Here is a 14,506-nt window from a genome sequence, read left to right on the forward strand (position 1 = left end):
AATCCAAAGACATGTAAACTTTTGGCAGTGGACTAAAGAAGCTGTATGCATAACAGGTGAATAATAAAACAGAGCAACCCAATGAATCTTGACATCACAACACATCATGCCCTGTGCCAACAAAAGCTGGAAACTCATGTATTAAAACACACTGTCTTTAACTGGTCTAGATTTTCTTATTTCAAATAACATCCTTATTAGAAAATATACTCACAAATATTTCCAGTGATGCATTTGTTATTATTTGAACTATTTCCTGAGCATGGACATTAGCTAATGAAATGCTCTCGATTTTGCCTTCTTTATGTCTGGCAAGCAGCAGGGCTGGAAGAGTTACAGCATATTTATGTGACCTATGGAGAAATGTAGTATTAAAATTTCCAGCCAAAATATAGCAAATCATCAAAAATATGAACAGTTAGGCCAAGAAGTCACAATGGAGGCAGCAAATGGGAAGCCCTACTAAGGAAAAAAGAACTCGATTTCCAGACAAACTTATCTTCTATGTGAGGCTATCTGAGCAAGTTCAAGAACCTTGATAATCTAGATTAGAAGAAAGCAACAGATAGTAATCTAGCCAGATTTGTATTTCTAGACAACTTATTCATCAAGAAAATGTCCAAATAGGATTAGGAACACACTGAATGGTTCTCCACTTTTTGGGCTGCTCACCAAACTGCTGAGCCAAGGAGACAGGCATTTATGAGAATGGGCCTCTTATTTGCCAGGCACTACACCAGGTGCTTCTAGTTAAGTCTTTAACCGTCAGAACATCCCTATAACCCTCTGTTTACTGATGATGAAAGAGCGGTAAACAGCAGAGACAGAATTCACACTGAGGTATTCCAGATACAGAGTCTGTGCTCTCTCCACTGAAACAGAGCCCAAATCTGCTCCCTCCTACCACTACTTTTGCTAACTAAACTTAAAAGAAAATCACTAAATAGGAAAAAAATGTCTTGTGTGAAATTACCAGTGATGTAGTCACATTTATATCATGTAAAAGCTTAATTCATGCTAAAACAAAAGTATAGACATTATAATATTATAAACATTAGTAGAAAGCCCAGTTTTCAGATTACCTGTTGGTAATATAACCAGTTGGTTATAAACGAAACATACTCTGAAAACTACTGGTCTAGAAGAGAGTGGGTGACTGTCCATGTGTCAGGTGAACAGGTCTCATATTCCCTAAAGATCTGGAGTTCTGTATTCACTTTTAAAAAATCACTGATTTCATGGAGCTCGATCATCGAAAGCATGTGTCACCAGTATTCAGGATGAAAGATTTAAGCTCAGAAATGACAATGAGGAATAATATAGTCAGAGGGTAGTAAACACAAACTGGGGCTTATTAACTCCACGTGCATCTGAAGAGGAGTCGTAAGTGTAGAACGTGCTATGTATTCATAATTTCCAAATTTTCAGTTCAGTCCTTCATTCCGCAGCAACTTAAATACTTGATAGTTCACAGGAGCCCCGAATTCTACAAATAAAGCAACTTAAGTGGCTAAAAGAAGCACTGCTTAAGTGTATGTCTGCAATAACAAAATTAAGAAGAACTATCCGTTCGTCACCTAAAACTCTGCGAGAAATATAGAAAAACTGATTTTTATGTTAGACCTTGGTGGCAAATCAAAACCCAGACAGACACTCAAGAAATAAAATTCCTCATAAAACTATGACAACTGAAAAGAATTTACCGCAGGTAATAGAATCCAAAGAGGAAAACTTTTATAGGAAGATGAAGTAGTATGAATCCAATGTTGCCCCATGAGGGCATCTAGCCTAAAGAAGAATTTTGAATATCTAAAAATTCTAAATAGCCAGGTAGTACTTCCTAGATCTTCCCAGAAGGAAATTAAAAATTTAGTTATGTTGCTGCCCTATTTTCCTTCATCAACTTTGTAAAGACGAACAATAAATTATTTTGCAAACTTCTTCCTCCCTAAAATTAGAAGACCAACAGACTTACAGTGTCAAAACATCTTCTTCAGAATAAATTCCTGTGATAACACATCCTTTTAGGTAGTTTCCGGCTTCAGTGAACTCTTCTTTTGCTATAAATACACAAACAAGTTAAAAATCTGAAACCTTTCAAGTTATGTATGCTATTCAACTGACGAACATGTTTACAGATGATAGTGCTTAATTATTAATTAATTATAAAGATGTTTAAGTGCAGACCTTACATACCTTATTGGTTCTAAAATATATCTGTGTTCTTTTTATAACATTTGATAACTACAGAAATGTACATTGATATAATACAACTATGGTTCTGTAAATAAATGTACTCCAAATGTACAGATGACCCTTGAACAACACGAGTTTGACCTGCATGGGTCCACTTTATACATGAATTTTTTCAATAAATATAGTACCTGTATTTTCATTTAACAGACCTTTAAACTAACTAAGTGTGGGGAAAAGTATGTGTTCAACTGTGTTCAAGAGATCACAATACGTGGAATCAAAAGAAGTAGAGTTTGAGTTCTAATTCTATCCAAACTGAGCTTCCTGCCCTTGGGTGGGTCATTTATCAATTCCTTTATTTTTGAGGCAGAGACAGCAGTCTGGGGATTTTCAACTGTGCAGGGGGTCAGCACCCCTAACCCCCTCGTTTTCAAGGGTCAACTGTAATTTATAAGATTTACAGGATTCTAATCATACAGATTAAGTAAATAAATATTGGTTGCTTTTTAATCTACTCCTAAGGCAAGGTAAATGGAGACAGCTGTCCTATATGTAGCCTGGAAAGAAAAGCAGGTATGTGAAATGATACACACATTATAACCAGAAAATCTAAAAGCGCTCATATGCATAGAAAAAATAGAAGACTGGAAATTCTAGTCCTCTAACAGTGTCTCTGTTAGGGTTCTATAATTATGAGGGATTTGTATCTTCTTCTCTTATTTCCTGTATTTTCTGTAATGTGTTTTTGTTACTTTTAAACTTTGATTAATTTGTGTATCAGTCTTTTCCCAGTTGTTATGATATACATTTTCAAAATAAGAACTATTATCTCTGTAGGTTTCTGAATACATTTTCATAAATAATAGCATATTCTGGACCTTATAACCAAGAAGCAAGTCTGAATTAAACAGTTGTAGACTAATGAGAAAAGAGCAAAGATATACTGATATAAATGATGTATTCTTGACAACTGAAGGCCAGATGATAGCTCAGCTCGCTGCACAAAAGGTTCATAACAGTTGAAATAGAAAAACTATGATGGAAGAATTGAATCATAAAGCACCTAGAGGTCTGGGTATGCTGAACCCAAAAGAGCTGTACCTTAGTAGTCAGCACTATATTCGTGATGTGAGCATCAACACTGTTAACCTTGGGTAACCACAAGATTGTTTTCTTTAAAAACGATGCATACTTTCCACAAGACTGAGAAACACTGTAGGAAAGCCAGCTTACTAAAGTGGCAAAATCCACCAGCAGGCAGCACTGAGAGCTCATTTATAATCATAAATTTAATGAGAAACGAGTAACCCATGAAAATATTTTCTTTAGCCTGTGCTATACCAAAGTAGAAAAGATTCATAAGAAAACTAGGCAACTAGAAAGAACTGAGTACTGTATTTTCATTTCTAAGAGAAATTTCTCTAAATTCTGATCAATAATTGATGATTGTTATCTAAAGCAATGACATAATGGAATCTGCTTTAGCTTCTTTTTTGATAAGAAAATTACACTAATATTCCCATATAATTTCCTCATGAAGAAGACCCTAAACTCATGAATATGTTTCTTGCAAGCCTCTGCATGAAACCACTTGTACATAAATCCTAAGTTCCTTGGGGAATGGTAGCATTTAAGACTGTAGACCTCAGTTACATATCCATTCCCACTAAATCAAAGTGTAAATTCTCCTCTGAATATTTGAAACCAGGCACATTCTCCTCCTTGGTGAAAACTGCATATATGTCAGAATATATGGCAACCCAAATATAAGGAAATAATCAGTTATCTAAATAAAAAGTTTTTTTAACCACTATAAATATACTTGAGGTGTAATATTAACAGTGACTTACAATATTTAGTTGTTTTAACTTTAAACATATTTTAATTGCATAAAATAAATACATTAGGAGCTTCAAGATGGCGCAAGAGTAAGATGCAGAGATCACCTTCCTCCCCACAAATACATCAGAAATACATCTACATATGGAACAACCCCTACACCCACTGAACGCTGGCAGAAGACCTCAGACGTCCCAAAAGTCAAGAAACTCCCCACGTACCTGGGTAGGGCAAAAGAAAAAAGAATAAACAGAGACAAAAGGACAGGGACGGGACGTGCACCAGTGGGAGGGAGCTGTGAAGGAGGAAAGGTATCCACACGCTAGAAGCCCCTTCGCGGGCGGAGACTGTGGGTGGCGGAGGTGGGGAGCTTTGGGGCCGCGGAGGAGAGCACAGCAACAGGGGTGCGGAGGGCAAAGCGGAGAGATTCCTGCACAGAGGATCGGTGCCTACCGGCACTCACCAGCCCGAGAGATTCGTCTGCTCACCTGCTGGGGTGGGCAGGGGCTGGGAGCTGAGGCTCGGGCGGGCTACAGAGCTTAGATCCCAGGGAGAGGACTGGGGTTGGCTGCGTGAACACAGCCTGAAGGGGGCTAGTGCACCACAGCTAGCTGGGAGGGAGTCCAGGAAAAGGTCTGGACCTGCCGAAGAGGCAAAAGACCTTTTCTTGCCTCTTTGTTTCATGGTGCGCGAGGTGAGATTAAGAGTGCCACCTAAATGAGCTCCAGAGATGGGTGTGAGCCGCAGCTATCAGCGTGGACCACAGAGACGGGCGGGAGATGCTAAGGCTGCTGCTGCCGCCACCAAGAAGCCTGTGTGCGAGCACAGGTCACTCTCCACACTTCCCCTCCTGGGAGCCTGTGCAGCCCGCCACTGCCATGGTCCCGTGATCCAGGGACAACTTCCCCGGGAGAACGCACGGCGCGCCTCAGGCTGCTGCAACGTCACGCTGGCCTCTGCCGCCGCAGGCTCGCCTCACATCCGCGCCCCTCCCTCCCCCTGGCCTGAGTGAGCTAGAGCCCCTGAATCAGCTGCTCCTTTAACTCCGTCCTGTCTGAGCGAAGAACAGACGCCCTCAGGCGACCTAGACGCAGAGGCGGGGGCCAAATCCAAAGCTGAACCACAGGAGCTGTGCGAACAAAGAAAGAAAGGGAAATCTCTCCCAGCAACCTCAGGAGCAGAGGATTTAATCTCCACAATCACCTTGATGTACCCTGCATCTGTGGAATACCTGAATAGAAACGAATCATCCCAAATTGAGGAGGTGGACTTTGGGAGCAACGACATATATATATTTTTCCCTTTTTCTTTTTCGTGAGGATGACAGGGTCTTGGTGCTCCGACCGGACGTCAGGCCTGTGCCTCTGAGGAGGGGAAGCCGAGTTGAGGACACTGGTCCACCAGAGACCTCCCAGCTCCACGTAATATCAAACAGCGAAAATCTCCCAGAGATCTCCATCTCAATGCCAAGACCCAGCTCCATTCAACGACCAGCAAGCTCCAGTGCTGGACACCCTATGCCAAACAACTAGCAAGACAGGAACACAACCCCATCCATTAGCAGACAGGCTGCCTAAAATCATAATAAGGTCACAGACACCCCAAAACACACCACCAGACGCGGACCTGCCCACCAGAAAGACAAGACCCAGCATCATCCACCAGAACACAGGCACTAGTCCCCTCCACCAGGAAGCCTACACAACCCACTGAACCAACCTTAGCCACTGGGGACAGACACCAAAATCAACGGGAACTATGAACCTGCAGCCTACAAAAAGGAGACCCCAAACACAGTAAGATAAGCAAAATGAGAAGACAGAAAAACACACAGCAGATGAAGGAGCAAGATAAAAAGCCACCAGACGTAACAAATGAAGAGGAAATAGGCAGTCTACCTGAAAAAGAATTCAGAATAATGATAGTAAAGATGATCCAAAATCCTGGAAATAGAATGGAGAAAATACAAGAAACGTTTAACAAGGACCTAGAAGAACTAAAGAGCAAACAAACAATGATGAACAACACAATAAATGAAATTAAAAATTCTCTAGAAGGAATCAACAGCAGAATATCTGAGGCAGAAGAATGGATAAGTGACCTCAAAGATAAAATAGTGGAAATAATTATTGCAGAGCACAATAAAGAATGAGAAGAGTTGAGGACAGTCTCAGAGACCTCTGGGACAATATTAAGTGCACCAACATTCAAATTATAGGGGTGCCAGAAGAAGCAGAAGAGAAAAAGAAAGGGACTGAGAAAATATTTGAAGACATTATACTTGAAAACTTCCCTAATATGGGAAAGGAAATAGTTAATCAATCCAGGAAGTGCAGAGAGTCCCATACAAGATAAATCCAAGGAGAAACATGCCAAGACACATATCAATCAAATTATCAATAACTAAATACAAAGAAAAAATATTAAAATCAGCAAGGGAAAAACAACAACTAACATACAAGGGAATCCCCATAAGGTTAACAGCTGATCCTTCAGCAGAAACTCTGCAGGCCAGAAGGGAATGGCAGGACATATTCAAAGTGATGAAAGGGAAAAACCTACAACCAAGATTACTCTACCCAGCAGGGATCTCATTCACTTTCGACAGAGAAATTCAAACCTTTACAGACTAGCAAAAGCTAAGAGAATTCACCACCACCAAACCAGCTTTACAACAAATGCTAAAGGAACTTCTTTAGGCAGGAAACATAAGAGAAGGAAAACACCTACAAAAACAAACCCAAAACAATGAAGAAAATGGTAACAGGAACATACATATCGATAATTACCTTAAATGTAAATGGATTAAATGCTCCAACCAAAAGACATAGATGGGCTGAATGTACACAAAAACAAGACCTGTATATATGCTGTCTCCAAAAGACCCACTTCAGACCTAGGGACACATACAGACTGAAAGTGAGGGGATGGAAAAAGACATTCCATACAAATGGATACCAAAGGAAAGCTGGAGTAGCAATTCTCATATCAGACAAAATAGACTTTAAAATAAAGACTATTACAAGAGACAAAGAAGGACACTACATAACGATCAAGGGATCAATCCAAGAAGAAGATATAACAATTGTAAATATTTATGCACCCAACATAGGGGCACCTCAATACATAAGGCAAATGCTAACAGCCATAAAAGGGGAAAGCGACAGTAACACAATCATACTAGGGGACTTTAACAGCCCACTTTCACCAATGGACAGATCATCCAAAATGAAAATAAATAAGGAAACACAAGCTTTAAATGATACATTAAACAAGATGGACTTAATTGACATTTATAGAACACTCCATCCAAAAACAACAGAATACACTTTCTTCTCAAGGGCTCATGGAACATTCTCCAGGATAGATCATATCTTGGGTCACAAATCAAGCCTTGGTAAATTTAAGAAAACTGAAATTATATCAAGTATCTTTTCCGATCACAACGCTATGGAACTAGATATCAATTACAGGAAAAAATCTGTAAAAAATACAAACACATGGAGGTTGAACAATGCACTACTAAATAACCTAGAGATCACTGAAGAAATCAAAGAGGTAATCAAAAAAATACCTAGAAACAAATGACAATGAAAACACGATGACCCAAAACCTATGGAATGCAGCAAAAGCAGTTATAAGCGGGAAGTTTATAGCTATACAAGCCTACCTCAAGCAACAAGAAAAATCTGAAATAAACAATCTAACCTTACACCTAAAGAAACTAGAGAAAGAACAACAAACAAAACCCAAAGTTAGCAGAAGGAAAGAAATCATAAAGATCAGAGCAGAAATAAATGAATTAAAACAAAGAAAACAATGGTAATGATCAATAAAACTAAAAGCTGGTTCGTTGAGAAGATAAACAAAATTGATAAACCATTAGCCAGACTCATCAAGAAAAAGAGGGAGAGGACTCAAAGCAATACAATTAGAAATGAAAAAGGAGAAGTAACAACTGACACTGCAGAAATACAAAGAATAATGAGAGATTACTACAAGCAAATATATGCCAATAAAATGGACAAACTGAAAGAAATGGACAAATTCTTAGAAAAGCACAACCTTCCGAGAATGAACCAGTAAGAAATAGAAAATATAAACAGAACAATCACAATCACTGAAATTGAAACTGTGATTAAAAATCTTCCAACAAACAAAAGCCCAGGACCAGATGGCTTCACACGTGAATTCTATCAAACATTTATAGAAAAGTTAACACCTATCTTTCTCAAACTCTTCCAAAATATAGCAGAGGGAGGAACACTCCCAAACTCATTCTACGAGGCCACCATCACCCTGATCCCAAAACTAAACAAGGATGTCACAACGAAAGAAAACTACAGGTCAATATCACTGATGAACACAGATGAAAAAATCCTCAACAAAATACTAGCAAACAGAATCCAACAGCACATTAAGATGATCATACACCATGATCAAGTGGGGTTTATCCCAGGAATGAAAGGATTCTTCAATATACGCAAATCAATGTGATACACCATATTAACAAATTGAAGAATAAAAACCATATGATCATCTCAATAGATGCAGAAAAAGCTTTCAACAAAATTCAACACACATTTATGATAAAAATCCTCCAGAAAGTAGGCATAGAGGGAACTTACCTCAACATAATAAAGGCCATATATGACAAACCCACAGCCAACATTGTCTTCAATGGTGAAAAACTGAAAACATTTCCAGTAAGATCAGTAACAAGACAAGGTTGCCCACTGTCACCACTATTATTCAACATTTTTTCGAAGTTTTAGCTACAGCAATCAGAGAAGAAAAAGAAATAAAAGAAATCCAAATCAGAAAAGGACAAGTAAAGCTGTCACTGTTTGCAGATGAAATGATACTACACATAAAGAATCCTGAAGACGCTACCAGAAAACGACTAGAGCTAATCAACAAACTTGGTAATGTAGCAGGATACAAAATTAATGCACAGAAATCTCTGGCATTCCTATACACTAATCATGAAAAATCTGAAAGTGAAATTAAGGAAACACTCCCATTTACCACTGCAACAGAAAGAATAAAATACCTAAGAATAAACCTACCTAAGGAGACAAAAGATCTGTAGGCAGAAAACTATAAGACACTGATGAAAGACATTAAAGATGATACAAACAGGTGGAGAGATATAGCATGTTCTTGGATTGGAAGAACGAACATTGTGAAAATGACTATACTATACAAAGCAATCTACAGATTCAATGCAATCCCTATCAAACTACCACTGGCATTTTTCACAGAACAAGAATAAAAAATTTCACAATTTGTATGGAAACACAAAAGACCCCAAATAGCCAAAGCGATATTGAGAAAGAAAACGGAGCTGTAGGAATCAGGCTCCCTGACTTCAGACTATACTACAAAGCTACAGTAATCAAGGCAGTATGGTACTGGCACAAAAACAGAAATATAGATTAATGGAACTGATAGAAAGCCCAGAGATAAACCCACAGACATATGGTTACCTTATTTTTGATAAAGAAGGCAAGAATATACAATGGAGAAAAGACAGCCTCTTCAATAAATGGTGCTGGGAAAGCTGGACAGCTACAAGTAAAAGAATGAAATTAGAACATTCCCTAACACCATACACAAAAATAAACTCAAAATGGATTAAAGACCTAAATGTAAGGACAGACACTGTAAAACTCTTAGAGGAAAATAAAACATAGGCAGAACACTCTGTGACATAAATCACAGCAAGATCTTTTTTGACCCACCTCCTAGAGAAATGGAAATAAAAACAAAACAAAAAAAATGGGACCTAATGAAAATTAAAAGCTTTTGCACAGCAAAGGAAACCATAAACAAGATGAAAAGAAAACCCTCAGAATGGGAGAAAACATTTGCAAATGAAGCAACTGACAGAGGATTCATCTCCAAAATTTACAAGCAGCTCATGCAGTTCAATATTAAAAAAAACAAACAACCCAATCCAAAAATGGGCAGAAGACCTAAATAGACATTTCTCCAAAGAAGATATACAGATTGCCAACAAACATATGAAAGAATGCTCAACATCATTAATCATTAGAGAAATGCAAATCAAAACTACAATGAGATATCATCTCACACCAGTCAGAATGGCCATCATCAAAAAATCTAGAAACAATAAGTGCTGGAGAGGGTGTGGAGAAAAGGGAACCCTCTTGCACTGTTGGTGGGAATGTAAATTGATACAGCCTCTATGGAGAACAGTATGAGGGTTCCTTAAAAAACTAAAAATAGAACTACCATGCGACCCAGCAATCCCACATCTGGGTTTATACCCTGAGAAAACCATAAATCAAAAAGAGTCATGTACCACAATTTTCATTGCAGCTCTATTTACAATAGCCAGGACATGGGAGCAACCTAAGTGTCCATCAACAGATGGCACATACATACAATGGAATATTACTCAGCCATAAAAAGAAACGAAATTGAGTTATTTGTAGTGAGGTGGATGGACCTAGAGTCTGTCATGCAGAGTGAAGTAAGTCAGAAAGAGAAAAACAAATACCATATGCTAACACATATATATGGAATCTAAAAAAAAAAAAAAAGTGGTCACGAAGAACCTAGGGGCAAGATGGGAATAAAGATGCAGACCTACTAGAGAATGGACTTGAGGACATGGGGAGGGGGAAGGGTAAGCTAGGACCAAGTAAGCGAGGGGCATGGACACTACCAAATATACAACAGATAGCTGGTGGGAAGCAGCCGCATAGCACAGGGAGATCAGCTCGGTGCTTTGTGACCACCCAGAGGGGTGGGATAGGAAGGGTCGGAGGGAGGGAGACACAAAAGGGAAGAGACATGGGGATATATGTATATGTACAGCTGATTCACTTTTTTATAAAGCAGAAACTAACACACCATTGTAAAGCAATTATACTCCAATAAAGATGTTAAAAATAAATAAATATATTAATTTAGCAATACTGCTTTTTTCTACTGTCACATTTTATTACACAGTTATATTTATACACATACACATACATCTATATTTTAGCTCTGTCAGCACAAGAGTTGAGAGGCAAGAACACCGCCATTACTAAAATATTCCTAACCCCTAGATCTTGGTTTCTAAATTCAGTGTCCCATTAAAAGGAAACTGGACTCCTTGGAGAACTGGCTGATTCTAGGAATGGGGCTGGGAACATCTTGTGACAAAAGGACGTTTTCAGAAAATAATGGAGACATGTCAAAATGTCATAGGTACCCAGGATGGAAAAAAAAAAAAAAAAAGGACATGATAGAGTGAAAGGCTCCCACTGACCAAATCTATCTAGGGTAACCTAAGCAATCTAATGATAGTAACTGATTATAATCCACTGAATAAAATAACAACTCAGCCATCCATACTGATAAACAAACAAATGAGTAGTATGCCAACTAATAAAGGTAGAAGGAATAATGGAGTTAGAAATTTCCCACTTGGCAACTATCATAGTAATACCTGTTGCAGGCAGTGAATTTTAAAACTGCTGTGCAAAAGTAAAATGAGGAACAGGACATTTACAGAGTTTTAAACTATATCCCTACAAGATATTTATTAATTAAAAAGCAAAAAGTAGTAACTTTCTAGTAGAGGGGCCTGAAAGATAACACCAGTGGATAAAAGAGACATTTCACCCCTCATGGAACTCACATTAGTCTTCAAACCATTAGAATCTATATGAACAACAAATTAATATCGATATAAAATAAGTGATCAGCAAATGTTAATAGTTAGCATTTATGAATAAAATCCAAATGTACATAAAAATGTTAATGGATTATAAGAGCCTTTTACTGTTATATGTTTTCTCATTCTATATGTTGAAAATTATGTTGAAAATAATGTTTTATATGAAAATTGAAAATAATGATTTTCAAAATAGTGTTGAAAATCCAGCAACTATCATATGAATGTCTGCAAAAACCAAAAACAAAAAGGAAGAGGAACTAATACCTGACTTAAAAGGCTTAGAAACAATCAATCCAGTAAAATAATTAAAAAGCATCATATCCAGATTACATCATTCTGGCACACCAGACCACCTTTATATACTTTAACATTATGCTTTTGAGAGATAACTACATGTAAATTTTATCATCATTTGTACAGCAATATGATCAAGTACACTGTTCCTTATGTTGGTCTCTAAATAAAATATACACGTATATATACATACGTGAAAAATTCCTCTAAGCATGTACAATCAGAGAAATAGTTTCTCTATGGGTGACTCAGCACCCTAACTTCTAGTTTGCCATTTATTGTATAATGATTATAAATTGGCAAAATTTTTATCTTTCTGTTTCTATTTGCTACCAGATTGCTCAGGGTTAAATTTTAGGATCAACTGCAGTGTTTCTAGGTATTCTACATAATTATCCCCTACTTTTATTGCTTAACTCTTATCCTTGTTTTAATGATTTTATTGTATTTGTGCTTTTTATTTTCTGAAGACTAATTCTTTTTGGAAGGAGGCCCAGTGTAAATAATAAACAAGAACTTCAGGACACCAGGCACTTGAGGTAGGTAGAAAACAAAGTCAACTGTGGGTGCAAAAACATGAGAAAGGGAAAGATGGAGTAAAACAGAGTCATTTACTTCATGATTTTTCATAGAGAGAATACAAATTTAAAAGTTATGCCCTCTGGATTTTGCCTTCTAAGATGGTAAGCCACATTGCACACATTAACATTCCTTTTATTTCTTTCTAGTGAGTTCTTCTGGCTTTTATTTTTAAAAATTCTGAAGACAAAGTAGAAGGGGAAAATTACTAGACAGCAATTTGTAGAAAGCAAAATTTAATAAGTACCTAATAGTATCTACTAAATAAAATTATAATGCTAGACTTTGAGGATCTTCTTCCCATACAAATATCCTTAAGATATTTCATTCAGAATTTGAAATTCATCTTAAATAAAAGAAAAATAAGAAGGAGGGAAGTTTGCTACATAAATGGAAAGAGTTAGCATGAGATTGCCAACTAAAAATTGTTACTTGCCATCTGCCTCTGCAAGGATGAGGTCACTAGCCACTGCAGTCACCAACCTTCAATACACCCTGAAGGGAGTTCAGGGTGAGATCAGTAATGAAGCACTCTGTGCTCTGGGAAAAACTGGCAGAACAGGCCTTCAGATAGCCAGCTATTTTCAGGAGATTTTATGGGCCCAGTTTCTTGCATCTTCTCATATCTAGAAAAGCAGCACTAAAAGCATTAACAGAGACATCTGCTCCTCGTGACTAGCAACAACCTTCTTGTGACTAGCAGCAATCTTCTGCCAAAATATGTGCTTGACTGCATGTATCCCCTTCACCACAGTTACGTATATACTGACTACCCCCTACCTCTTTGGAGCAGTTCCTCAGAGCTATCTGAGATGCTGTCTCCCAGGTGATAGTCCTCATTTTGCCTCAAATAAAGCCTAACTCACAACTCTCATGTTATGCACTTTTTTTCAGTCGACATGATGAGGAAAACACTAAGGGTTTTGCTACCCAGGTTTTGGAGAGGCCATCCATCTCCAAAGCCAAGATAATAACATTCTAAGTAATACCACTGGTCAGAAAAAATGCCCTGTGTACTCTTTCTTTAAAACTTACTGAAAGACACAGTACTATGAAGGACAAAAGAAAAAGAAAGAAAGAATAGGAGTTTAAAAATAGAGAAATTGTAATATTAAAAGAACACTATAGCCAATGATACTATGTAAAAAAAGAAAGTAAAACTAATTGCTGTAAGTGCTGTATCAAAGCTGAAAGCAAAAACATTAATTTGAAATTAAATATAAGATGAATTCATTTCCTTAGTTCAGTCTCCAAAGGCAATGGAAATGAAAGCAAAGATAAACAAATGGGACCTAATCAAACTCACAAGCTTCTATACATCAAAGGAAACCATAAACAAAACAAAAAATACAACCTACAGACTGGGAGAAAATATTTGCAAATGATGTGACCAACAAGGGCTTAATTTCAAAAATATACAAACAGCGCACACAACTCAATAACAAAAAAAGCAAAAAACCCAATCAAAAAATGGGCAGAAGACCTAAATAGACACTTCTCCAAAGAAGACATACAGATGGCCAATAGGGACATGAAAAGATGCTCATCATCGCTAATTATTAGAGAAATGCAAATCAAAACTACAGTGAGGTACCACCTCACACCAGTCAGAATGGCCATCATTAAAAAGTCTAAAAATAATAAATGTTGGAGAGGGTGTTGAGAAAAGGGAACCCTCTTAGCCTGTTGGTGGGAATGTAAATTGGTGCAGCCATTATGGAAAACAGTATGGAGGTTGCTCAAGAAACTAAAAATAGAGTTGCAATAGGATCCAGCAATCCTATTCCTGGGCATATACCCAGACATAACTATAATTCGAAAAGATACAAGCACCCCTATGTTCATAGCAGCACTATTCACAATAGCCAAGACATGGAAACAACCTAAATGTCCTATGAAGGA

At 37.6% G+C, this 14,506-nt stretch overlaps 1 protein-coding gene across 1 annotated transcript in view; it reads right to left on the reverse strand.

Moving 5' to 3' along the window:
• The window catches only part of TXNDC16 (thioredoxin domain containing 16), a 111,676-nt gene that overhangs the window by 12,180 nt on the left and 84,990 nt on the right, over positions 1–14,506 (reverse strand). Inside the window, exons 17-18 of the mRNA XM_027111245.1 lie at positions 1,976–2,060; positions 215–353 (exon numbers count right to left, since the gene is read on the reverse strand). Coding sequence (XP_026967046.1) covers positions 215–353; positions 1,976–2,060 — 224 coding nt within the window. The remainder of the gene's footprint in view (positions 1–214; positions 354–1,975; positions 2,061–14,506) is intronic.

The sequence above is a fragment of the Aethalodelphis obliquidens genome, unplaced genomic scaffold (assembly GCF_003676395.1).
Source record: "Aethalodelphis obliquidens isolate GAN/ISIS:26980383/991018 unplaced genomic scaffold, ASM367639v1 scaffold10, whole genome shotgun sequence".
NCBI classification, from domain to species: domain Eukaryota; kingdom Metazoa; phylum Chordata; class Mammalia; order Artiodactyla; family Delphinidae; genus Aethalodelphis; species Aethalodelphis obliquidens.